Consider the following 27,365-nt stretch of genomic DNA (forward strand, 5'->3'; position numbering starts at 1 on the left):
ATATCGGTAAGCAATTAAATCATAAGATGTGTCAAATTAATTGTACTATAATATAGTACATAATGTCAAGTACTATATAATTTTAATCGTCCACTATAAAATTACTTTTACAAAGAAACGCATCGTTATTTTCATTTCTTCTGCGAGCTCGTAGAATATCAAAATGTGTCTCTCAGGAGCAGTTCTTTTTGTACCTTTCCTGAGAAACTAGTACGTATTCCATTTCTATATCGTGGAAGGCCAATAACGCTCGAAGGGTTAAGAAACATTACCAAATATAGAGAAATGGCTCCAGTTACGTTTTTACATACGTATATTGCAATAACTATTCCAAAAGGAAAGAAGGAAATGTCAAGTAAAATTGAGGCGTTCAAACGAGGGCCAAATTTAAGAACAGCGGATTTCCTTTGATGTATCGACATTATCTTAAATGTTCGTAAATATTAGCAATCCTTAGTTATTGTTCGTCATTCGTGTCTCCGCCAAAGAAAATTCACATTAGCGGACATTAGCGAATATTAGGCAACATTTTGAAGAGCGAGTATGTAAACAATTAAAAAGGATAGCGAGCTTTTGAAGTAGTGTTGACACATTAAAGACAATGGTAGTTTATTTGTGTTTTTGCACGTTCGGTGAAGATAAATGGCTATTCACCATTTCTACGGATCGACGGTAAATGCTTAGGTACACGTTTTCATTCACAATCATTTATCTGACACGGATATTCAACAATAATGAAAATTTTCATAAACTTTTATGAATGTTTATGAACGTTTGTTAAAAGCACACGTTTGATGGTTATCGGACATTTAACATTTTTACGAAATTATGTTAAACAATTGCAAATACAATTATTCGTAAATATTCGAAAATGTTTGTAAAAATGGTTATTCAAATTTTAATATATCCACATAATATACCTAACTTCAAACATTCGCAAATGCAATTATTTACGAATGTCTGCAAATATTTGTCAGAAGCATGTTAAAACACTTATAAATACTACAATGGTACACAATTATATAATATAGTTCGCACACACTTCGTGTTTTCATCGATACAAATACATACTAGCGAACATAGGCAAACATTTTCAAACATCTTGCACGAATATTCAGCTCTATATTCTCCGTTGTAGAAGCTGAGTGATTCTATGTACGCTTTCTTTTCGACATAAAATACGTTTTGAAGGACGTGTAGCAATACACGAACGAAAGAAGTTCGCCGTGATAGCGAAAGCAATGTCCCGTGGAAATGTCTTACTTTCCTCTTAGAAGGACATCGTAAACTAGCGGCTGCAGGTGAACAACGAAGAAAGGAGGGAAAGACACGACGTAAGAATCCTCCTGGGAGGCTTTTCTTCTCCTTAAGCCGAGACATTAAAGGGAGTCTCGCGTTGCTTCTCACCCTTACGGTCGATGTAACGTTTGCCGGTTTGCAAGCTTGTGAAAATAGGTCAAGCATCGAACGATTGTCCGATCTGACGTCTCGCGTCGTTAATGGCTTGATGCAAACGTCTTCATGTCTTGTTTGTGAATGGAGTGTATATATGGTTGGATTCGGATGACTATGGCAGTGAAAATGAATTCGCGAGTCGGGGATGGATAAGAGGTTCTGAAGCTTACAAATATAAGACGTGTTAATTTGTTGGAAATGTTAAATGCGAAATTTAAGGAAAATTTAATTTAGAAAATTACATAGGTGATGTAACAAACACGATGACGTTTGACAAACATTTCTAAACATTGTGTTTCCATACGAATAATTTATCATTGACCATTTACGATCTTTTGAAAAATTTTTTATTCATTCGCAAACCACAAGATTGGAAAATTTTAACATAGCAAACATATCAGGCCAATGTTCATAGTAAATAATTTTTCTCCAATTCCGTTAAATACAACCGAAAATACATCATCTATCATAAAACAAACTTTCTGAGCAAACTAATATGTGAGAAGAGATTTCTTGTGATTGTGAAAAAGGAGGTGATATCTATCTCCATGCTTTCTGTAAGGACAGGATCGATAGAATATAATTATACTGATTCTTATGGAGGGAAGTTTAGCAACTTTGGTGGGAATTGGGTTTGTGTAGTCTTCTGTGTGTGAAGATACTAAGGCGAACATTTAGGATCTTCGACAGGAATTGAATTTAGGTAGTCTTCTGTGTATGACGGTACTAAGGCGAACGTCTAAGACTAGGATTTTTGATAGAAATTAAGTTTCAGTAGCTTCCTTTGTGTGTGAAAATATTTAAATGAAGATTAATGGTAATTGCTATATTGATTGGACTTTTTTTGTATTAGAGAAGGGTGAACAATTCTTTAAATTAAAGACCGTATAACAGGCGTGTGACAAATTCAAATTAAAAAATTACATTTTTTAAGAAAATTATATACGCAGGAACACATCTCAATATCTGATTCATAAAGTAAATAAAAATGTCTCACGTTCAGTGGTAACTATGGTTTGTATTTTCTTAAATCTTCTAATAGACCAACTTTCTTAGTGTTAAACGAAAAAACAATTTCTGGTATACATAATTTAAATTCTTTAAATTCTACTAAATTACAATATTACTACACTATTACCGTATTTTATATCACGTAGGTATAATTCCAATCACAAGAAGTCTGTAATGATCTAATTTGATTTTTGGCCTGATTTTTTCAGTCTCTTTTAGTCATAGGTCTCATGCATCTGGTATGTGAAACACGCAACGATATTGAATTATTCTCAACGAATCTCAGCCAGCTCGGTACGCTACTTATTCTTTCGTCTGACCAACAAAGCTATCAGTTCGTGCACGTCTCCTTGACTATGGTCGTTCAGGTGGATTGAAGAGTAATTGAACTTGACTCTTCATCTATGTGTCGAGATCTATCCTTGAATCTTATGGCAAGTTCGTGGCACAGGCGCGCAATAAATCACTGTGACTTGATAGACTACAGCCACGTCGTGAATTAATCACGAGAGCCTCAGTTCCCCTTGCATTTCACAGCGAAAGAGCTTTTGCCTATCGAACGAGCGTCGCCTGCCAAGAGAATCTGATCGTTCAATGAAAGTTCAAAGTCGATCGTAGTAGTGATTGCGTGATCTTCATGGACGTGTGACAAATTCACTGGGGATGGTTTTTGAATTGTATAAGAATCGTTTGTTAACATTAAAACTATTTACGAGTTTAATACCTACAAATTATAATAGTTGTACCAAAAAATTTAAATGACATATGGAAAAATATATAATTTTTAGAGTCGTTTTATTTATATACTTTACATAAAATTATTTGAACCGCCTAAAATGCATCATTGTCGACAATGGTTCAAAACATGGAATATATTTTCTTATCATTTATATTATTTTATCTAGAAAGAGAAGATATTTCTATATTTGTGTTTAAATCAAACGATTAATTCGACAAATTTGAAGAATCAATCTAGATAAACTATCAATTAGTAGGAAATCCTGATATGATAATAAATTTGCATTTCTGCCATTTACCGAATTTAAATTGCAGTAGAATACCAAAACGACATGTACAATACTCGAATACTCGAAATACGTAACGTAATATCATTATCTCAAAATAATCATAATTTCACGTATAATAACATCCTAAAATTATGTTACAACCATTGAAATTCAAATTATAACAGCGTATCAAAAACTAACGAATTTGTTCTCTGGCTTCACATACACCTACCTTCGTTCAATAAAGCTCCATTAACAAACTAAACAGTCTACAAACGCAAAATAATCTGTTAAATGACATAAAGTACAATCTATTAAATAATAATTTATTAAATTGTGATCTATTACATTATTTCGTTCAATACGAGTAAAGGATTACGTGTGATATTACATTGGAGCGTTTCTAAATGAAACTAAATAATCGCCCACAAAACAATGGTCACGAACGTAACACGAAACGAAGAAACAAGCACGATATTTTCGACGTGGTGTAATAAAACTCGGCGAAGTTTGAACGTGCTAGGTCGTGGAAAAGTGAGCGTAATGACAGGAACGCGACGCGGGAATGTCGTTAACCGCCGATTGCAATTACAGTTTCCCATTTAATTACATAGAGGATGTCTGCAAGTGTCGCGAACCCGCGGCATTTTGTCTCATTACGGTCCACCCAGGAATAGGACCGTAAACTGATGCCCAAATTACATACCCGTCTACGACTGTTGTACCTTGCTATTTCTTCATTATCCAAATTTATTTTGACAAATAATTTAACTATAATATAATGGATATATCTCTTGAGTCGCGGGGTAGATTTTTCACTTGTGAAATGTTAAATAAAATAGAATAGAATAATGATACAGTGAATACGACTACAAGAAATATTTACGCACTATTTATTTACTTATTTATTTATTTATTTATTATAACATTTACATACTATTTAAGTAATTCACCATATTTTCCATTTCTCTAGAGATAACAGGATAAAAATTCCTATGGAAATATATTTAATAATACATTACTAATAGCAACAACAATTTCCGATGCATTCAATGATGTTCACTCAATATTCTTACTCTCGATTCCCTTATTTAAAATAATAATAAAAACTCTCGTCTCATTCAAAAACAATATGCCTGTCGTATTCGTACACGATGATATTAAACATTCTAACATCAAATCTCATATGTTAATTATTATTCCTAAGCCTATCTTTCAAAATTATTGTTGTTCTTTCCCAATCTTTACGCCAATTACCATTTCAAAATCTATCTTCCAAAATTATTATTCCTTATTTCCAAGGATATCTCCCCGATCCAAATAGCCCTCACTCGTGTCTATTTTCTATAACAATAATGATTGATATTCTGTAACAATAACGGTGCGATATTTTGGAGCCAGGCCACATGATACAGGAAATACCAATGGATAGAATTTATTTGAATAATTTTTCAATAACACATAGGAAGATCAGTGGGCGTTTAAGCTCGACGTACATATATTGCGTACAAGGATCGGTGAAACGTAAAATCTCGTTTACCCGGTTCAGTTGGGCGTGAGAAGCGCCGAATTTTCGATAATAAACGCGTAGTTGTTTTCGTTCAGAATTTCACAAATCTGGAAATTCCATCGGTTTATAAATTTTTTAAATTTTCATCGTCGTCATTTTATTTAATATCTTGGTCAAAGGAGATGGAAATTTCATTGTGAAAATTAATCTCCGGATTAGTTGTACATTGTTCCAAATTTATTTTTGAGAAGATCCTCTTTTAACCATAATACGATTCTCGAATTTATATAGTAGATTACTCGTTACAATTTTTAATAGATAAAACAAATCTCTGACTATATTCCACTGATTTAGTCGTCCTCATAAAAATATGAATTTGCATTAAAACCTACAATCTATCGATAGGTAACAAAAACTTGATATAATCGAAATAAAAAATGGATAAATTTTCCGTTTCTATAATGGCATAAGATACGTAGAGCACACAAGAGAAATCCATCCCAGACATCATTTTAACGTGCCAAATTGTCGACACACGGAAGTCGCCGAGTTTAGTTCATTTCTCATTGCCGCGGATATATCAAGGCATCAATGTCAAGCTTTTATACGGTGCAAAAAAAGTGTGGCTGGTTCCGGTAAATGCACTCTCAGTTCCCTCTTTTTTCGATGAAGGGAAAAACGAAGATACACGACGGAAAATTTATGCGGGCGACAAGAGACCCAAGCACGTCAATGACATGCAAATGAGCTTTTTCGCTTAGGCCCGTTCCATATACTTATTTTTTCAGACACGTCAATTTGTCATCTCGCGTTTTCGCAATTATTTTTGCGTCACATTGTCTCTTTTGAACCGCAAACGTCGATTTACAATTAGAGAGCTGTTGTACGATACGCTATCAATAAAATATCATAAAGTGAAAAAAGAGAATTATATTTTTCTATACTGTCTAGTATCTGCTATATGACAGTGGCAAAATTTTGCCATGAATGGGCCCATATATCAGAACCATATCGTGGTATCTTTTATTAAAAAGATGTTTATATAACTATGAAATCTCCCCTCTAGGTTTGCTATAGTTATTATATAAATATATCAATATTTTTCTTATATATATTGACTTCAATAATAATTCAATAATAATTGACTAAGTAACGACTTCAAAGTTATTTACAAAAGTTTTGAATACTCCATAGCAAGGAAGATAAATCGTAGTTATCAGTTTGATATTGCGATACCGATTGTTCGCTATACTAAAAGGTCATGACAGGAAGAGATTCCTACGAATGATGACTCATCTTATACTTTGATCCTATCCCTACATTATTATATATTTTATCCCTCAATTTTCCACGAGATGATCGAATATTGAGACTACAAAATAGTTTAAAGAGGGATCTATGTTCCAATAAAGAAAAACGGGTCGTTGACAATGGCTATGTTAATAAAAGAAGGGCCTCCAAAGGATGTATTCTGTATAGGATCATAATCATATTCCCCGTTGATATATTTAAAGTTGTGATTGCTTCTGAAGTAAGTAAGAAACATAATTGTTGAAAATAACTTAATTAAATTCATTCACAATATTATCGAATAGAATTCTGATGCTCCTCCTTACTACTTACTACTATGATAAATACATTCGGCCGAAGCCTGAAGTAAATAGATGTAGTTCACTTAGTCGGACACTAGCTGAAACTAGCTTTTTATATTATTATTATATATTACTTTTCTAAATTACTTTTAGGCACATCTAATAGGCACATCTATCAGATTGTCATGTTTATAATCTCCAAAGCTTAAAGTCGAAATAATTTAAATATGAAAATATGAAAATCTTTTAATTCAACTATCTAAACTACTTGGAAGCATAAAATTGAATAATTTGAATTCTAAAATATCGAAATATTCGAATTCATCCATTAATAGGTCACGCTCTCTAAGTCAGCTTCGATTACAATTTGAGTTTCCAAAGTGTTCGAGTATCGCGATGCTCGAATACAACGCCACGGTTTAAAAGTGAGCTGTTATATCAACGTTTGTCGAATTCGATGCAAACAAAGCAACGGCAGATATTATTAGTTCTCAAGTTTTGCCAGAAGCGATTTCAGTTATTGTCGCATCGTATCGTCACGTTTCTCCTCGTCATTTCAGTCCATTTGTTGAAATGATAAAAAGAGAAGCTAGCATGTTCTTGAAGTCGTGCCACTCGTCAGTCCCTACTCGAACACTTCGCCTCCCTTTTCGTGGTCCTTTACGGAAGAGATATCTCTTCACGATCATTTATTTGCCACTTTTCTTATATCGTTTCCCAGTAGAATGTTTCTTTTTCCTCGATAGCAGCTGCATTATTCGTTGCAGATCTTATTAAATTTTTGATTTAACAGCCTGTTGAATGGCAACGATGTCTCGACTCTTTTTCACATTGAACCTTTACGATTCGTTCCTTCAAGCTTCACCTTTTCTGATCGAAAAGCACGTTGTCCTTGTCGATGAACGATATGATATTCGCGAATGTGAATTTTTAAATTAGACGTGAAATGTTTAGCATAATGTACGACTATGAAGGACTGTGAATATGCAGCAAATATTACATACAATTGAAATAAATTGTTTTGATCATTGAATTGTATTTTTTTGGTTCAATTACTCGCAGATCAGTTACTTCATAACTGGCATGATTACTCATTTAAAAAATTATTTCTCTTATAAAATACCAATATATGTATAATGTATCTCTGTTGTATAACGTACTACGTTAGTTTTATGATGTAAATACTATTATTTACAACCATATAAAAAAGCCACTTTATGCAAAAATCATCTCATGCTATCGTTTATACGTATAGTTGAACATATATTTGTAGTAAAAATCGATAAAATTTACCAAAAGTTTCTGTATTTCTATCAATTAATCGGTTATCGATTTCCCTAAAGTTAGACTTCTCCATTAACCAGCCAATATTGAACTTTAATCAGCACTTTGTACAAATGACCAAGACCAATATATAAAATTATTTTTTACCTCTCACGTAAAAGGAATAAAAAATAAGAAAAGGAAAAAATGTATCGTATAATTTTTTCTATTAACAAGAAAAATAGAAAACAATAAGGAAAGGAGAATTCACGTAACCCTTTCATTCTCCGTTCCATGAAGTATTCTGAGCTATCGCGTTCAAGGCGAATTTCTGCGCACGATCGAAGAAGAGTGCAATTTTCTTGACAAACAGGCGATACCTTTAACGATCGACGAAACGTACGGTAATTTTCTTGCTATTTCACCTTGTAGCAGCCCCGTGTGGCGTTCATTATTAGCGATATAGCGAGAACGTTCGTTATCCGCCCGTTCCTGCAAACAAGATCACTCGTCTGGGGTGGTATCTGCATCCAAATAGTCTAACAATCGAGCTCAAAGCATTGTTTTGTACGAATGTCTTCGATTAACATGCTCCCTGTGGAGATCAGCGGACAATTTTCCTGGAAAAGTGTCCGTGGGAGACAAGACGAGTTGGCGTTGTTTTCTGAGAGCAACAGTTACAACTTTTGACCGATGAATTAGGGTTACATGCAAATATTTCATCTTTCTAAATATAATAGTGTATTACAAATTGCATATTAAACTTGACTATCCATATTTCTAGTAGATCAGGAACTTGTCTATCTATATTTATAACAATTCTGAATTATAATAAAGCCAAATTAACATTTTGGACTTTCCGATTTTTTAATTTATTACATATTTTTTTAATGGAATTTAAATCAGACTATCATGGAAGATAATGATTGGTAGTTTATTTTCACCTTGTAAATAACTTCTACATATTTTATTGCGTATTTCGTATTGTTATTTTGAATCAATAAAAAATTCTGATTTAATTATTTTTCTAATAATCTATGCTTTTTTTTTTTTTTTTTTTTTTTTTTATCGTGGGGAAATCCTCATGGACACTCGGCGCTGCGTAGCAACGACCGTGTAGTGTCGGACTCCTACCGACTAAAACCCCACGGTGGTCATCCCGACGTTCGGAGGTGCACCCGGGGTCTCTTGCGAATCACTACCGAGTGCAGCCTCGTCGTCTATCTCCCTGCCGTTGTAGTTGTCTAGGGAGGCATCCCGGCTTGAGTTGGGAAGCTAGGGGGAACCACTCCTCCTAGCGCCACGTCCCCTAATCTGGCGCACCCGGGGCAGCGACGGCGGCGCCGCGCCCCTGCGTCGTACGGAGCCCCTGCGACGTTGATGCGATGATCTACTGGGATCGGCTCTTCTCTTCCGGTCCCTCTCTGCCCGCACCTTTCTCTGCATAACCTCCTCGCAGTAGGCGCGGACAGCGTTAAACTCCCGGGGCCCTCGGAGCATGGCCTCAACGACCGCTTCCGGAGCCAACCTCTCGCCGATGTCGAGCTGCAGGACGCGTCGCGGTTCCGCCCACGCTGGACAGAACTCCAGCGTGTGCTGTGCCGTGTCCTCCTCTTCCCCGCAGTGGTGACAGGTGGACGTCACCTCCCGCCCGATCTTCAGCAGGTACTCACCGAAGACCCCGTGTTCGGCGAGCATCTGTGTCGTCCTGAAGGTAAGCGGAACCCCGCCTTGATCTCTCCAAGCCTCCCAATTGGGAAGCACGGCGCGGACGGCTCGGTGTGGCCGCCTGGCGTCCTCCTCCATCAGCTGGGAGCGCCACCGCTCCCAGATCTCCAGCTTTGCCTCTTCCCGGACGTTCGAGGCCGAGAGGCCGCCCAGCGACAGCGCCACCGTCGAAGGCGGTGCCCTCAGGTGTTCATGCACCCGACAGAGCTCGAGGGCCCGCAGCTCGAACGGGGGGGACGCCGCCAGCACTGTCGCCGACTCGTAGGATATTGTTCGATATCCTCTGGCTATTCGGATAGCGATCGTCCTTTGCAGTCTCCTCACCAGGGTACGACTGCGACGGTTGGCCATCAGGTCTTGGGCCCACACCGGTGCCCCATAGAGGACCCGGGACCGGATCACTCCCTCGTAGAGTCGGCGGACTCCCGACCCTGCTCCGCCTATATTCGGAAGAAGGCCGCACAAGGCGTTGGCTGCAGCCGTCACCCTCGGGACCAGGAGCTCGAAATGTGGTCCGAACGTCCACCGACTGTCGATGGTGAGGCCCAGGTACCTCATACGACACTTTACCGGCACCGCTTCGCCATTTATGGCCACGGACAAACCATCGGGAGGGGATCCCCTGCGGCGGCGGTCGAAGAACCACAGGGCCTCCGACTTGGCCGGCGACACGTTCAATCCCAGTCGCTGAATAGCGTGCACCGCGCATGCCACAGCGTCTTCCGCGAGAATCACGGTCTCACTCCACCACCGTCCCCCGGCTAGCACCAAGGTATCGTCGGCGTAACAGACCAAGCCCGTGCCCGGGGGCATCGGGCATCGAAGGACGGAGTCGTAGGCCGTGATCCACAAGATTGGTCCCAACACCGAACCCTGCGGGACGCCACGCTCCACGCGCCTTCTCTCTTCCCCGTTCTTCCCAGTGAAGGTGATCCACCTATCGTTTAGGTAGGCTCCGATGACCTCAACCAGGTACGCCGGCACCTCGAAATGTCGCAGAGCCTCCATTATCCTCGCCCAGGGGATAGAGTTGAAGGCATTGCTGACGTCCAGGGAGACCGCTACCGCCGTTCCGTAGCGGGAAACCATGTCCTCCGCCACGCTCCTCACCCGCTTCACAGCATCCACCGTGGAGCGACCCCGGCGAAAGCCGTACTGACTGTCGTGCCATCCGGGAACCCGCCCCGAGATATGGGCCTCCAGACGGGCGGCGATCACCCTCTCGAGGAGCTTCCCGATCTCGTCCAGCAGGCATATCGGCCTGTACGCTGACGGCGATTCCGGCGGACGACCCTCCTTTCGCAGCAGGACCAATCTCGCCATCCGCCATATCCGCGGGTAGATGCCCTCCCTCAGGCATCGGGTAAACAGATGCCGCACGCGAGGGGCCACCACCTCCATCGTCTCCGCCCAGACTCGGCCCGGAACTCCGTCCGGACCCGGTGCCACGTCCCGGGACGCCATCTTCTTAGTCGCCGCGAGAAGCTCCTCCTGAGTGACCTGCAGCTCCTCGCTCCGCTCCGTCGACGTCGTCGCCACCGCTGCTGTTGACGACGTCTCGCCCCCGCCGGAGGAGAGGGACGATCCCGACCGCCCCGCGTCGCTGTCCTGCCGCGGAAACAGCGTCCCGATGACCCTGGCCAGCAGTACCGGATCCATGTTGGCGGTCAGCGAGGGGGCCGCGGGTCGCAACTTCTTCGTTACCACCTTGTACGGCCGCCCCCACGGGTCTGACTCAACCGCCTCGATCAGCTCCTTCCAAGACCGAGCCTTCGCGATCTTGATCTCCCGCTGCAGAGTTCGTCTCGCCTCTCTGTAGACCCCGTAGCAGCGGGAGATCTCCTCCTCGTCGCGCGTCCTTCTACGGCGACGGGCCCTCAGGAATCTTCTGCGTGCCCGTACGCAGCTCGCCCGCAATTCCGCTATCTCCGGCGTCCACCAGTGAACGCTGCGGTTGCGTCCACCGCCCGGGACGGAGCGCGGCATCGAGGCGTCGCACGCCGCGCTCATGTATTCTTGGAGGATCTCCGCCTCTTCGTCGACGCTTCCCAGACTGGTCGTCCCTTGGGCGTCCCAGCTCCACGCCGAGACGATGGCTGCCGCCCGCAACATCTCCCTGTCCCGCTCCTTCAGGCGCCATCTGGGTGGTTGCGGGCCGGAGCGGCTCGCACCACCTCGGGCGACTTGGTTGTTATTTTCGTCCACGTCCTCCGAGACCACCTCCATAAGTATGTAGAGGTGATCGGACAAGGTCTCGACTCCCTCGGCCACTCTCCAGTCACGGATCCTCGGGTACAGCTTCGAGGTGGCCCACGTGATGTCGACCACGGAGGACCCCCTCCACGCCACGCAGGTGCTCGCCGTACCCTTGTTTACCAGCAGGAGTCCGAGTCCCGCAGCCCAGTCTGTCAGCCATCTTCCTCTGGCGTTCGTCGCGGAGTTCCCCCACTGCGTCGAGTGAGCGTTGAAGTCCCCGAGGACCAGCACCTGACGGGGAAAGCACCTTTTGACGCATTCCCCGACATCGTCCAGAAAGTCCCCGAACGCGGCCAGGCCGCTGTTGGGGGAGACGTAGACCGCCACCACCGCTATTCCTGCCCATTCGACCGCGACGTAGCCGCTGCCACGGTCAAGCAGGGCGCCAAAGGCGCCCAGGGTCGGCGTCCAAGTTATGGCCGTCAGTCCGTCCAAATCCCCGATCCAGTTGGGAGCGTCAGGGACGCGATACGGCTCGGCCACTGTCGCGAGGGCGACCTCTCCCTCCCGGATAGTCTGGAGGAGCAGGTCATGCGCCCTTCTCGATCTGCCCAAGTTGCATTGGAGGAGACGGTTAAAATCACTCAATCACCTCCATGGCCTCCTCCCGGCCATCTGCCGCTGAATGTTCGACGGTGCTCCCCTCTTGCGTTACCTCCGCGGTCGGTTCACGGATCGGTGGCTTCCTCTTAGTTCTCGGCGGAGCACATGCCGCCCCGCACATCCTGTGGTTGGCTGGCGCCCCCAGCGACTCGCATAACGGGCACTTGGGCGCGGAGGCGGGACACCCCCTGGCACGATGCCCGCTACCGCCACACCTGTAGCACAGATGCCCGCGATCCGCGTTGGACGTGCAGGTTGCCCGCATGTGCCCCAGCTCCAGGCATTTAAAGCACTGCAAGGGTCTCTTCGGGATAGCCGTGACCTTCGCCGTGGACCAGCCCAGAGCTACTTTCCCGTCCCGGGCTAATTTCCGGGCTCCAGCCACTGGGCACCTTACCCATGCAGTCCCAAGGCCGTATCTGGTGGTGCGGATCTCTCCGACCCGCACTTCCGCACTGCCGCATCCCGCCGCTGAGGCCAGCGCCTGCCGCAGCTCCTCCTTAGCGATCGAGATGTCTATCCCGGCCACCCTCAACTCCGCCGTCCTGTTCGGGGCCGCTACTCTCACCGCGGCCGGATCCAGCACCTCGGCCAGACGCGTCGCCAATCGCGACGCCTTTCCTCTGTCTCTGTCGCCGGGGAGCCGGATAATTATACCCCCGGTCATCGACTTCCTCATTCCGAGGGATTCGACGCCGATCTCCGCAAGCGGGACCTTCTGTCGCGCCGTCGCGAGAACATCGGCGTATGAAGTCTTAACCCCCTCGTTGATAGTCAACGTCACCGCGGACGTACGCGGTGCGCGGGGGAGCCCGGCCGTTTTTGTCGCCTGCGCCGTTCCTTTTTTAGCCACCAGTGCGACGCCCGTCTTCCGTACGCCCGTTACTCGCGACGAAAGAGCAGCGGGCATTCTCTCTTTTTTCTCCTCCTTCCTTGCGGCCCTTTTCTTCCGCTGCCGTCTTTCCACCACCCTCCATTCGCCACCCTCCTGCTCCCTCGGGAGCATTGTGGCTTGGGTGACGCGTGGGACAGCGGGTTGGTCCGCCTTGCGCCGAGGTTCGGGGCTGCGCGGTCTTCGGCCCCCGAACCGTTCCTCGATGGCCCTCATGATGGAGGGACCGAGTTCGCCCATCTTTTTCTCTAGGGCGTCCAGACGCGCGCCTTCTTGTTTCCCCTCCCGCGGGGGGTGGCCGGGCTCTCTAATAATCTATGCTGATCTGCCTAATATGATGTAACTTTACATAATTTTTGCTATCACATAGAAATCGCTTGTTCCCCACAATTCTACTGGAAAAGTGAAAAACGTTTCATGTGGTTTTAAATTCAATGGGCAAAGGCTGTGGAATTCTTTAAGATGTGGAATTCCATTAACTAAAATGTAATTAATAAGTTCGCCGATTTGAGAAACTTTGATGGTTGTTGTTTTCTTCTATGAGATTTGTAATTTGAAAAGGGAATAATTACACATCACGGATTCCGGAAAACGTAGTTTTAACCGGAACAATGGGAGAATGAAGATTAAAACTGGTAGAAAATTCGCTACGTAGGATGCGTAAGATGAAAGAAAATTACTGCAACATCAAGAGTGAAACTCGAACGAAAACCCCATTCAGTATAAACATTTACACCATCGTTTGTGTTCTACATACGTTTCTCATGTTGAAATCGCATTTTGTATATCATTCTATACCATTGTATACCATTTTTTTAATTTTTTCAATGTTCTGTTTGAATCTTTGCTTTCAAAATAATTGTATGAATTTAACATTCAGTGGCTCATGAAAGTACATATTTGAACTTGTAGAGATTTTTCATAAGTATATTATGTGTGCTATAAGAAACATATTGAAATCTCATTAGTTTTGAAATAAGGCACAGTTATCATAACTATATTGATACAATTTGAAACTAATCTGAAAATGTATATGCTCAAAGATAATGAAACAAACTTAAAAAATCATTGAGAAATTAAGCTTATAATTCATATCTTTATTATTTTATTAACAAAAATCTTATAAATAATAAAATTAATTTTAGCATTTGTATTGTTAAATTTCCTATTATATTTGTTATTCTTTGATTTTATGCATTTCATAAATGAGGTTCATATTTTTACAAACTTGACTGAATATCCTAACTAATTCTATTAAGCCTTTTTAATCCTGATCAATTAATTTTTCCTTTGACAATATAGATTAATTATGTTTTATATGAGACCAATGGTTCTGTAAGTTATTGTACATGCAATCTAAAAGCTAAAAAGCGGAATTCGAAATTTTATTAATCTTCTTTTAACGTTTTATTTAATTTCCGGTTGAAAACAAGAATAGGGCTGTTTCGGGAAAAATTTACACAAATCACTACCAGGAAAAAGTTATTGTTCCATTTTATCGAATTTTCAGTAGATGTGAATTTCTCGTCCTTTGTTTTTCCAGAAATTTCTGACAGCATAAGTTTTCGAATAAAGAAGCGACAAGTGTAAACTTCACTTGTACAGTATTCACTTGGCAAGTATCCTGGTTCCAAGTTCTCTTTGTTTTTCGATAATGTAAATTTCTCGTATATAAAATAATTATCGCTATACACAGGGTCCTTCTGTTTTCGCCAGGTCGTAACTTTGGCTCGTAAACATCTTTCTGTACGACGTGTAACCGCAATAAAACTACGAAACGCGCAAACGTAAAATTATTGCGCGACTTCTCCAGTTACCGTGGATGTCCTTGAGAACCTCGATTTTAATTGTTCAATTTAATTTTAATTTTATTTAAATTTCTACAGAAAGTGTACATATATAATCATAAATATACTTCATAAATATAAATAAATATATAAATATTTATATATATGCAAATAAATAAAAATATGATAAATAACAATTTATCGGGAAATAAGGATTGTGCGAATACTTCTTTAGCCTCTGTAAAAACTTCTGCGTTGTAATATTTTTCCAATATTATCAAACAGGGGAAAATTTTTGGAAAGGGTTAGTATTATTTTAATGTCGTTAAACAAGGAAAAATTGCATTGACACGTGCTTGACGCTCGATAAAATGTGCGCTTTCACGGCTTTTTCACCTTTAACCTAGATCTGAAGTCACTCCTATATATTTTTTCTTCATTCCTACGCATTTTGAATAGCACACGACATTCTATTTGACGATCCAGTAAACATTTAACTCTTCAGATAGGTACTAAGGAAATGCAACTTAAAACAATATAAAAATTCACAAAAATATCAGTAATTTCTGTGACGTGATTTTGATTTCAAGATCTAAGAAAGGAATGCAGAAAATAAGAAATTTTCGAGAGAAATAATAGACGTTTATGAGCAACAAATAATTGCATGAACAACGACGAAGATCGTAACTCGCTCATAAAATTAGACCGAATTAATAACTCGATTATACGTGTACTGGTCCAGGAAGTTAAGTCGAAACTCTATGTCGAGTAGCAAATTCCTTTTAAGCGACATATCCTCTTGAAGGGTGTAAAGGGTGTCTTTATCAACCCTCCCGGTCGGTAAAGAATCTCCTGAATTATCCATAGTAGCTGAAAAAGTTGCTATTCCAACACCAATCCAATGATGAAATCGTGTCTGATCAGTGACCGACTCATACTACTGGAAAATTAAATCTTTATCAATAAACAGTATCTTTTAATTAATAATTTTTAGTTTTCATTAAAGTAATTTTTAGTAAGTTTTTGTAATGATTATCTTTAAGATATTAGCATTATTAATTAATACTAACAAGCTTTATTTGATTATATACGGATTATATACGGACATTAATAAGGAATTTTTAAGTGATTTCTTTCTAAAGATTTGAAAAATCTGCGTTATCATTAGATTACGGATGTATAAGAAAAATGCTTTTATAAATACAATTAAAAAAATAGAATTTAAGCAGGAATATGTTTCACTCACTCAATATTATACTTAGATTAGATTCTATAAGTAGATACTAATTATTTCCTACATTTTGGATATTTTATACGTATATTCGGTACTATAAATGTATAAAAATCCACAGATTAATTGTCACACTACAAAAGTTATTATTTTTATAATAGACCAAAATTACTATAGTAAAGTTCAGCTCTTTCAATTTCTTTTCATAAAACATTTATAAAGCATAGTTTAACTGATAATTTGTAATGCAACCTCATAAGTAATTGACTTTTAATAGAAAACTTGCACACAATCGAAAAATTTATTTAATTTTGATACAAACTACAACTATACTTAATCGGTAATGTTACATATGATACGAAAAATAAGAGTTCCAGGTGACGCCTAAATCGCCAGTCACGGAGAAGCGTTGCATATCACGTTTATTCTGTACCTCCTCTGTTTTAATATTAACTCTGCTTTATCAATCTCCACACCAAACCTCTTTGCCTGACTCCTGATCGATTCGTTCTACTGCAACACCGTTTTTACCGATAGCCAGTCTTGTTGTAGCAGCACTGGTTACGTTTCCATGGAGCTTACCGTGGCTCATAGATTTGATCAATACTTCCTTCCCTTAATCGTGTGCCAAGCGTCGTCCAAGTCGTGCTGGCCTTCGTGTATCGTGTACGCGTCCCGACGTTTTCCTCTTCCAATCTTTCAGTCCGTGATATGTCGTCGAAACATCGATAGCGTTGCATGTATAAAAAAAGAATATGTTGCTACTTATTTCCCTGAACCTGCAAAAAGCATGAACGTCGCGCGATCTGTGTTTGTGCAATCGAACGTGTAGAAAGAAACGTGACGACAAATCGTTGGGAGGTGTGCCGGATTTTGCGGTTCTTCGACACGAGCTGATCAGCTCTCGTGGTTGGCAGACTGTGAAGATGAAGAGGCAGAATGTGAGGACTTTGTCGTTGGTAGTGTGTACGTTTACTTATTTGCTGATTGGCGCGGCGGTTTTCGACGCGTTGGAGTCGAACACGGAGAGAAAGCGCTGGGAGTTTTTATCGGGTGAGACTTGTCTCGTTGTCTTCAAGTGTAAATATGCGAATGTGTTGTTGGTAGAAAATTGATATGAAAATAAATGCTATATGGAAAGTTGATGATAAAAGTTAAGGGTGAGTGAGGCTGGTGGCAGAATGTATAGAATTCGAAAACTCTATTGGATAAACTTTGTTCGCTTATTTTCACATGTAAATATTTGAGTACGCGATTGGTAGATATATATGTGGAAAACAGAATGTGTGTTATATATGGAACGTTCGTGAAGTGAATTGATAGTGAAAGTATGGAGAAAGAGGTAGAATATATAAGATCGAAAGTTTCTATTGGACGAGTTTTCTTTCGCTGTTCACGTATGGGAATGTGAGAAATGCTTAGAGTAAGGGATTGGTAGGAAATGAATAGACAAATGAACAATATATGGAACACTGATGGGGAGACATAAGGCCTGTAGTATATATAGAGGGATAGTATAAATACACATATATCAGCTGCATCGGGGTTGATATTTTCACGTGTCGATGTTTAAGTGTGGGATTGAGGTAAACGTATAACGTTAAGGGTTGAAAATAGAGAGATAGGATGCACAGTATGATATTTAGCACTGATATTTTCATAGATGAATACTTTAGGTAATAATTAGTAGCATTTTCCGCTTGTGAATATTTAAATATGTGATTAAATATAACGTTAAGAGTTAGGGATGAAAAATAGCAAGGAAAGATAAATTTAGGGTCGCTATTCTTATACCTGCAAATTTTAATTCTCAATTAACAGAAAAATATGTAGTCAAGAATAGTATAATATATACATAAATAATAATAATAATAATAATAATAATAATAATAATAATAATAATAATAATAATAATAATACTATCGAAAATTGTGGTTATGTTAATGGTTTTAGAGGTTCGTCGAAACATGATCAAGAAGTACAACATCACGCAGGAAGATTACATAATGTTGGAGATTGTTATAATAGAAAATAAGCCACACAAAGCAGGCCCTCAATGGAAATTCGCTGGTGCCTTTTATTTCGCGACTCTTGTGCTTGCTATGATAGGTGAGTAATACCCTCAAGCGTGTTTGCTACGTGTTTAGAATGTTGATTTTGTGCAGTAGAAGTTAAATATGTATCGTAGATAATCGATATCAAGTTATAACCTTGGAATCTTTAATATGTATGTATTTATAAAATACATAATAAATTCCTATATTCTACAATAATCCTAAGTTTTTAGTTGATAGAGCATTATTCTATCCTATATTTATTATTATTGTATATTTGTATTACTCTAGATAAATTAATTTGACATATTCTGGATCATTCATATCAGAAACTTTCATATTAAAAAATTTTTATATTTATATTCTTAATCATCACAAGATTTTATCTCAATTTCCTATAAAATTTCAAGGGTACGGACATTCAACGCCAGTCACCATAGGAGGAAAAGCATTCTGCATGGCATACGCCATGGTGGGCATTCCTCTCGGTCTGGTAATGTTCCAGAGTATCGGTGAACGTCTGAACAAGTTCGCCTCTGTAGTCATCAAACGCGCAAAGACGTATTTAAGATGTCAGAAAACAGAAGCAACCGAGATGAATCTAATGCTCGCGACTGGTTTACTTTCGAGCATAATTATCACGACTGGAGCTGCTGTGTTCTCGCGTTACGAGGGATGGAGCTACTTCGACAGCTTCTACTATTGTTTTGTCACGCTAACTACCATCGGTTTTGGTGATTACGTCGCCTTACAGGTAAATTCATCTAACGATAAATTCAATATTTCATTGAAATCTTATCAAACTTTTGTTAATTCGTATTAATAACCCTGATATTTTATCGAAATTTCATAGGAAGAAGTTAGAATTTGTTAGTTTTTAGCAAGAACTTTTTTGTTGCTTGAATTTTATTGTTTCGTTATTATTAGTTTCTTAATTCATTTTTGTTGATAGGAGAGTATTTCTTCTCCAATTCGCTTTATCTTAATATTTAAATTTAGCGAAAGACTTTTTTAATATTTGTTTGTGATGAAAACGTTGCAGAATGATCACGCACTTTCCAATAAACCTGGATACGTGGCCTTAAGCTTAGTCTTTATACTATTCGGCCTGGCCGTCGTTGCTGCCAGCATAAACTTACTCGTCCTCCGCTTTATGACGATGTAAGTACATATTCCTTCGCCCCAAAGCATGCACATATATCTCACTTGTCCCCTTTTACTTATCGCTACTCTGTCTTCTCAGGCCACGTTGTAAATGTAGGTCACGTCCAAGATATTACTCTTCAAAAATTTATGTGATATCTTTGAGCACATTCTCACTTATTTCACTTCTTCAATGGTCAAAAAGCAAAGAAGGTTTCTTTTAACAAAAATTCAATTATTCACAGCCAAATTCTTTCTATTAAAAATTTCCAAAGATTGAAAGGAGTTCTCCAGTTATATTTATAACATTACACTTAATAAGAGAGTTCTATCCCTAATTTCATTGAAGCTTGTTACAATGCTGGCGAAATATCAAAGTATTGCTACCGATTGTATGTTCTCAAGTCGTGACTTGAAATCTTGAATCTTGAATTTTGAAGCCCTGAAAAATTCTGAAATTTTTAATCTTTCTTAATTATTACACAGGAATACGGGTGACGCTCGTCGCGACGAAGAGCTTCAACCAGCTTCTCATCATGTGTTAACACTAGACGGTGAGGTGGTCGCTGTAAATGGAAAACTATTAGCTGGCCATGTGCCCATAGTTCACGACACGGATGACTGTGTGAGCGTGTGCTCGTGCACGTGTTTAGGACCACCGAATTCCGAGCTTCTGGACCAAGGTTACCAAGGCTACAGGCCTCCTTCAATCTCGAGCCTTCGCGTGAAACGTGCATCCGTCTGATGGAAGGAGTTCCGTCGTCGCAGTTTACGTCGTCGATTATCGAGAGCTGACAGCAGAGAACTACTTGGTATCGACGTGTAAAAGATCGACTCAAAAATTAATATAACCAAATGGATTTAAAAATCCGTGAAAGAAACAATAACATTGAAAATAATTTCATTGGTATATTTCACAATGGAATTTTTCAAGTTGATTCAAATTGGACCGAAGTTCGAAACTGTGTTCTTATAAGATCTACCTTATGACGTTCAAGGACTCGTTAGCGCACATTCATCGATTTTTGAAGACATATTTTGAAGACAGCCAGTGGAGTTTGTTCTGAGGAGATGACTTTAGAATTGAACTATTGAATTGTACTTGGCTCAGGTTGTAATATTACGAATAGTCGTAAGAAGAAGGACGTTCAGAGAGTGTTTGATCGTTTGTAGACGATTTTGTAACGATTTCGTACGTTTCATATCGTACCACGGACCACTTTCTTCCGGTGAATTCCGAGAGAGTTTCAAATTCTCTAGAAAATTTAAGAATTCGAATTCGTATTCGGTGTTTATGCTTTGTCATATGTATTAAACGATTATTGAAATTATTGGAGATTGTAGATTAGTCATGAAGGTTGCATTGGTATTAGAAATTGTTGCTTAGAGGATTGCTTTGTTCCGAAGATAAGTTGGGTTTCTTCGAATAAACTTTCAAATTAAAATTTTTTATGATTTTCACTGCCTATGTTGTATGTTAATAAAATCTTTTACATTTTACAAAAATCTGTGTACGTAAAAATCTCAAAGTGTACGTATATGATTTATACAAATTATGACAAAAGCATTTGCCTAGATTTTGATATGCTTCAAAAATATTCTACGGACAAAACGATCCTCGTAAAAGAGAAAATAATTTGTTTAATGAAAGTTGAAGAAGTAGAGATCGCCGTTTCGATCTCGGTTATTTGTATGTACACTGAATATATAAAATGTAAACAGAACAATATCCAGGCCTCGTTAGCGTGATTGTTAAATACATATATACAACTCGATGTTTGTACTAATAAACTTAAAAGCTGGAAAATGTGAAAATTTCACGTAAATCGTCAATCGATGAAAAGACAAAGTCGATCTTAGGAAGTAGCTTAATTTTGTAGCTACGAAAATTGTGATTGTACAATTTTCTAGAATTGTAACTCGAACTTGAACAACAATTTTATCATACTTGCGATGCGAAAGAAACATACATATATCTCAGCGTCGTATTTTTTAAACCTAAGATTAGAGAATATATCAAGCGACAAACAGGAATAACCAGGAAGACTGATAGTTGAATTAACTGACTAGTTGTTATTTTTTTAACAAAAATTTCTCTAGGCGCCTGTTTTAACCCTCCAAAAGTTAAAAAGTTAAGAATTTTAAAGAATTCATGTAATTTTAGTATTTTTATAATTCATTTATTATACTATCTACGTTTGTCTGTTTCATTTTGTAATTATGTAGTATTTGTGTAAGCGATAGTGAATTTTGTAAAAGTATACGATAAATAGTCACTTATTTGTTGTTGATTAAAAGCATTCACGTTTAGTAGTTTAAACGTGAAACGAAATTTTTGGGGACTAAAAAATGATATATCGTGAATATTTCAAATAACTGCAGAGTGGTTCCTAAGTATCTTGTATTTTAGATATTTAAGATATTACTAAAGATACTGAGATTTTAGAGGGAATTTTTAAACATTAATTTCTACCAGTTTCTATGGCCAACAGGAAAAATTTAGATTTTCGAAGATTTAAATATTTCCATAGTCTAGATATTTGTTTAGATGGTTTAAGTATCTAGAGGTGTAAAACATAAGACAAATAATTTTTCATTTTAAACATTACAAATATTCAATTGAAGCATGTTCTAACATTTTAAAAGTGAAGCCAGATTGTTCAATGCTACTTCGTAAATATTTAATTTCAGAATACAGGGTTATAAATTTATGAAAATTTTCACAGCATGCACAAAGAATAGAATCACAGATAAAAGGACAACAGTTTACTTTTGATAATCATATATAATTAATATATATACAATAAATTTGAAAATAACATATTTTTTGTTTCAAACCAAAATAAATCAGAAACCAAATAAAACTTATTTCGATGAAGTTGATTATTCTGGCTTCAGAGTAACTCACGTACGTATAAAAATATTTACCAGAAAAAATGATGCTCAAAAAAGAAAGTGCATTAAACATAGCAAGCAAACTGACTGGAGGGTTAAAACGAATTCCAAAATATTTTATGTTTTATTTCTTCTTACATTCGAATTTACAATTGCCGGTACCATACCATATCAATGCTTCTTTTTTTCCCAACGACGCTTTCTGTTTTCGTCAATTATTGATGATTGATCTGAGTGATCGACACACGCACAAAAGCAGTTACGTATCGTTTAACAAAAATAGCGACAAAACCACGATCGATTCTCATAGGAACATCGTTGCACAGAGTAAACGATAATGTGCATTCATTTGTATACAGATACCTTAGTTCATAGGCGCTCGTCGTATTCTATCGATGGTATATGATTGGGTATATTTTTTATCATCGAGAGTTTTTTAATAAACGACAGTTCATTATTTTCTTTCTCACGTTCATTTCTTCCCTGCCTGTTTTCACTTACATCGGTTCAAAATTTGCAAACTTCGGATCGGGATTTGAAAATCGTGAAAACCCTTCAGGTTATGAATTTTGATCCACAATCGAAGAAAAGCTGGATTGTGATAGAAATAAGGCGATATGGAAATTATTTTACGCTAAATTATATTCGCGGTGTACTCGAACTGTGTGAAAATGATCAAAATCAAAGTTTAAAGTTTACAGTTCATACTTCAGAGTTCGAAGTTCAAAGATTGGGGTTAAAAACTCAAGATTCAAGGGCGAAGTTCCAAGTTTAGCGTTCAAAACTTTCGACTAGAAGTTCAAGATTTAATGTTATAATTCCACATTTCAAATATCACATTTGAAGTTTCAAGTTTCAAATTGCTATATTACAACTAACTAGACAATTTGTAGCAAGAGAAAAGTATGGATTCCAGCGTGAAGCCCCATATCTGTGCCTTAAAAAATAGTGACAAATACTACATGTTCGGTTCAGATGAGGATATCACGTGTAAAAATATATGGATAAACATGTTCCAAATAAATGGGAAAACACCGAGGGCGAAAATATTTTTCGACAGTATGGCGCATGTATGTGCCGAGAGAAAGAGGCACGCTCTGATACATTGGTGGATTATTCATCCTTGCAGCAGTTGGAGGTACCTATGAAATTAAGTACATAAACGAAAAAATAAAAAATATTTTTTTAAAAAGCGATTAAACAGATACTGCTTGCACTAAAGAAATTTTTTAGATTTCTATGGGACTTGATAATGACAGTGGTATATATGGTCAGCTTTCTGACGATCCCATTTTCCGTCAGTTTTATTGTCATGAGTCACGATAGAATTCGAATGGATAAATTCAATTTTTTAATCTACGCTTTCTGCTGGATGGATATAGTATGCAATTGCTTCACTGGATATTACGACAAGAATCTCATGCAAGTGGAATTGGCTCCCTTCAAGATATTCATGTACTTTCTTTATATATATCTGTTTGATACTGCTAAATTTCCATATAGAATATTTTTTATTCATTTGAATTTTAATTGATTTAAATATCATGTGATATTGAAAAATATCTAGCATGAAAGTTGATTGATTTAAAAGTATAAATAATATGATTTATTCTCATAGGAACTATTTAAAAACCTTTCTTATATTGGATATCCTTTCCTCATTGCCATGGGATCACATAACTTTGCCATGGCGAAGTCTTCCTGGAAGAGAATCTAATCATTTAGTTTCTCTACTCAATCTCTTACCTTGTTTGAAGCTGTCGCGTTATGGCTACGTTAATATGCGAATTTCCGAGCTTTTTAGCGTAATCTCCCTTTTTTAAATTTAAAAGAAATTTTAGAAATTTATAAATAATTTTAACTGCGCGCATACATCATTTTCACGGATATCTTTATTCGGCATTTTAGCATTTCGAAGTGATGCACTTTTATTACGAACTACTTTCCACCTTCATGCTGGGATTTTACATAATGTACTGGTCTTCGTGTCTGTATTACTTGATACCAGTGTTAGTTTTGCACTTCAGTAACTCTTTACCGGAAGTAAGGGATGAAAAATATATAGTAGTACCTATTCTTAGATTTCAAAATCCAATTAATAAATAATGTTTAATAATATATCATGTTCATGAGTGAAAGTTCATAGCATTGCATCTTTTTTAAATTAAAAAGATTAATGAAATTAAACAAGAGGAATTAAATGTTTCACTTTTATTCAATATGAAGAGTAGAGAAATAATTGTTTCTAGTGATTGCAAATAATAAAATTGCAACAAATAAATATTATTACAAAACGATAATATTAAAACACAATTTGCGTGAGATGAAATTTCACTAATGATAGCCTCTAAGAATTACAGAAATGTAGATAGAAAATTTATAGTAATATAATTTAATAAACGTTATACAGGAATGTCCTGAATGTTGGATGGCAGGGTTAAACAGCACCAGCATACCTTCCAGGTTTCAATCTGCACTCTTTATCGTCGTGGAGAAATTAGCAGCAAGTGGTTACGGTGGCTACGTGCCAGGAACAAACGGTCACATTGTACTGAGCTTTCTTCTTATACTCATTGGTAGAGTGCTCGAATGTTACATTGCAGGCAAGATATTTTCTAAAGAATCACGTAGACGCATATATTTTCAATCTCTAAATGGTACATGAATCTCATTTTAGTGATGCTGATTCAAATAAAAGCAGGAAAACAAGCATCGGAATCGAAATTTCAAGAAATAATAAATCAGTTATGCGCTTACACGAGTCAAAAACAATTACCAAAGCACATGAAGATTCGTCTTCTGGCTTATTACTATTATCGTTTCAGGAATAGTTACTTTCGCGAAAAGTCTATCTTATCTAATTTATCAGGTAACCAAACATAATTTACTATTTCATTCGCTGCTTGATTAGGATTTATAATTAATTAACGAATCATTGTAATCTAGAACAATTACGTCAAGAGATTGCGCTCCAATCGAGTCATCGTTTAGTCGAAAATGTAGCAATATTCAAGGACCTACCCAAATACGTTTTGCGATCCATCATAAAGAATTTGAAATTCGAGCTTTATCTACCGAATGACGTAATCATCAAAGCAGGAGCTTATGGCGATTGTATGTTCTTTTTATCTGCTGGAACTGTCGCTGTACTAACACCCACTGGGAAAGAGGTATGTGATAGGACCATTCGACAGTGCATCCTTAACATTTCTAATCAAAGAAAAATTTAAAAGTTCCATTAAATCTAATTTAAACTTTTAAATTACAGTATCGATTTAACGTGTCATATATCAATTTTTCTTTCTATTTATATCTTCAATCCCTAATCCAAACGTGTTTATACACGTTAATATGATTATACACAAATTAATAAGAACATATTGCAAAAACATTTATTTACAATTTTATTATCGAACTGATACCATTAGATTCCATTTCTCCCGAAATACTTTCCCTGGTTTCAAAACCAAATTCCGTTCATAAATGTCCTTCCTCTTCATATCTCCAATTTTTTCCTACTCTATAAATGTAATTATACACATATCAACAAGAAAATATCAAACAAAATCATTTTCTTTCAATTTTATTATCGAATAAGTACCATTAAACTCCATTTTGTATACGTTACATTTCGTTTTTCATAAAGATACTTGCCCGATTCAGATTTTATTTAAGTTTAACACACCAGAAAGATCGAACCCTTCCCTTTAAAATACTTTATGATTTAAGGTCCTACGACTTTTCGTCTTTAAGATGCGTCAGTTTAAAATAAATGATAATCTGCAGCGTTTCGCTATCGCTGTCCTTCTCGTACTCTCGGATCTCTCTGTCGCACATGACTTCCCTAACCTACTGCACACACGCGCGTGCGCGTTAATCAGAAACGTGCACCGTACTAGGCGTGTAAGCACGTGCAATAATTAGGTCACGCTGTTTCCGGGAATTTCGGTCATTCGTCTTTTCGCACAAATTCGTGCGCGTCGCTTTAAATCACTGTATCTTCGGAACCACTTGAGATATCGACTTAAAACAAAGAGCATTTTAAAGTGTATGTTTCTTGCTATCTTTCAAGCTACTTTGCATTCAACTGAAGTAATTATTGCGGTAATTTGTCGTTGATTTCTGTGACTACCTTTTTATAGATTGAATAAATTGTATGACAATTAACTAATGAATGTAATGATCAATATTATGGAGTATAGTTAAAATTATATGATATCTTTATAAAGACACTAATTGTAAGCTAATAGGCGTGTTATAGTTTTCTCACATATTAATTGAGATTAGAATAAAATGATTGTTACCGATATATTTTTGTAATTACTTTTCATTGTTTGAAGGAATCTCGCAGTAATTATAAAATGAGTGCAAAGATCGATATAGAGAGATTTTTTGTAAAAAAAGTATTCGATGCGAGACACAATTCTCTTTCAACTCCTTTCTCACTTTCGTTTCTTAAAATTCAATTATCTTAACAATAATGAGTAATCGTTATTTTCATCATTTACGGAGCTAATTTCTTTCCTTTTTTTTTTTTTTTTTTTTTTTTTGTAGATCTGTCATCTGGACGACGGAGCCCATTTTGGAGAAGTAGCGCTTCTAGTTGGTGAACAAAGAAGAGTCGCAAGCGTGATCGCGATTGAAGTGTGCGAGGTGTACCGTTTGGATCGCAAAGATTTTCGAAGGTGTATCTCCGTGCACACAGAATTATTCGCGAAAATCGAGAGACTCGCGACCGAGAGGATCGAGAGAGCTATGATCATTGAAGAACACCATAAACGTCATCTTAAGCGTAGTTCTGCTCAAGTTGATCATAGAAAAAATTTAGGACGTTACTAAAAAGAGAATAGTTTGAATAATACGTAATATTATACTCAATAATAATAAATGTTAATATAGTACTTATGTTAATAATTCTTGTAATTATTAAATAAACGA

At 38.1% G+C, this 27,365-nt stretch overlaps 2 protein-coding genes across 3 annotated transcripts; both read left to right on the forward strand.

The window, feature by feature from the left end:
- The first annotated feature begins 16,959 nt into the window (after positions 1-16,959).
- On the forward strand, positions 16,960-22,886 carry Task7 (TWIK-related acid-sensitive K[+] channel 7). 2 transcript variants are annotated; one of them, XM_072012447.1, is made up of 5 exons: positions 16,960-17,388; positions 18,289-18,444; positions 18,800-19,143; positions 19,432-19,550; positions 20,019-22,886. In XM_072012447.1, exons 1-5 carry the CDS (start codon positions 17,262-17,264, stop codon positions 20,275-20,277), a joined length of 1,005 nt encoding a protein of 334 aa, XP_071868548.1. In that variant the 5' UTR covers positions 16,960-17,261; the 3' UTR covers positions 20,278-22,886. The 2 variants fall into 2 exon arrangements, with proteins under 2 accessions (XP_071868548.1, XP_071868549.1); XM_072012448.1 differs by lacking the exon at positions 16,960-17,388 and adding an exon at positions 17,524-18,011.
- Positions 22,887-23,172: 286 nt separating this feature from the next.
- LOC139992309 (potassium/sodium hyperpolarization-activated cyclic nucleotide-gated channel 1) lies at positions 23,173-27,273 on the forward strand. The gene is made up of 8 exons (XM_072013046.1): positions 23,173-23,565; positions 23,661-23,955; positions 24,038-24,232; positions 24,336-24,470; positions 24,838-25,030; positions 25,105-25,296; positions 25,374-25,597; positions 26,982-27,273. The coding sequence occupies exons 1-8, from the start codon at positions 23,333-23,335 to the stop codon at positions 27,264-27,266; spliced, it is 1,752 nt and encodes a 583-aa protein (XP_071869147.1). The 5' UTR covers positions 23,173-23,332; the 3' UTR covers positions 27,267-27,273.
- The last annotated feature ends 92 nt before the right edge of the window (positions 27,274-27,365 follow it).

The sequence above is a fragment of the Bombus fervidus genome, chromosome 11 (genome assembly GCF_041682495.2).
Source record: "Bombus fervidus isolate BK054 chromosome 11, iyBomFerv1, whole genome shotgun sequence".
NCBI lineage: Eukaryota > Metazoa > Arthropoda > Insecta > Hymenoptera > Apidae > Bombus > Bombus fervidus.

What these genes read in the sequence shown, in the direction of transcription:
- LOC139992309 (XM_072013046.1), top strand. Translation starts at nt 23,333, where the DNA reads ATGGATTCCAGCGTGAAGCCCCATATCTGTGCCTTAAAAAATAGTGAC. An exon ending in GCTCGAATGTTACATTGCAG is followed by an intron (nt 25,031 to 25,104) that starts GCAAGATATTTT and finishes ATCTCATTTTAG; the next exon opens with TGATGCTGATTCAAATAAAA. An exon ending in TATCTTATCTAATTTATCAG is followed by an intron (nt 25,297 to 25,373) that starts GTAACCAAACAT and finishes ATTGTAATCTAG; the next exon opens with AACAATTACGTCAAGAGATT.
- Task7 (XM_072012447.1), top strand. Translation starts at nt 17,262, where the DNA reads ATGAAGAGGCAGAATGTGAGGACTTTGTCGTTGGTAGTGTGTACGTTT. An exon ending in TCTTGTGCTTGCTATGATAG is followed by an intron (nt 18,445 to 18,799) that starts GTGAGTAATACC and finishes TAAAATTTCAAG; the next exon opens with GGTACGGACATTCAACGCCA. An exon ending in GTCCTCCGCTTTATGACGAT is followed by an intron (nt 19,551 to 20,018) that starts GTAAGTACATAT and finishes ATTATTACACAG; the next exon opens with GAATACGGGTGACGCTCGTC.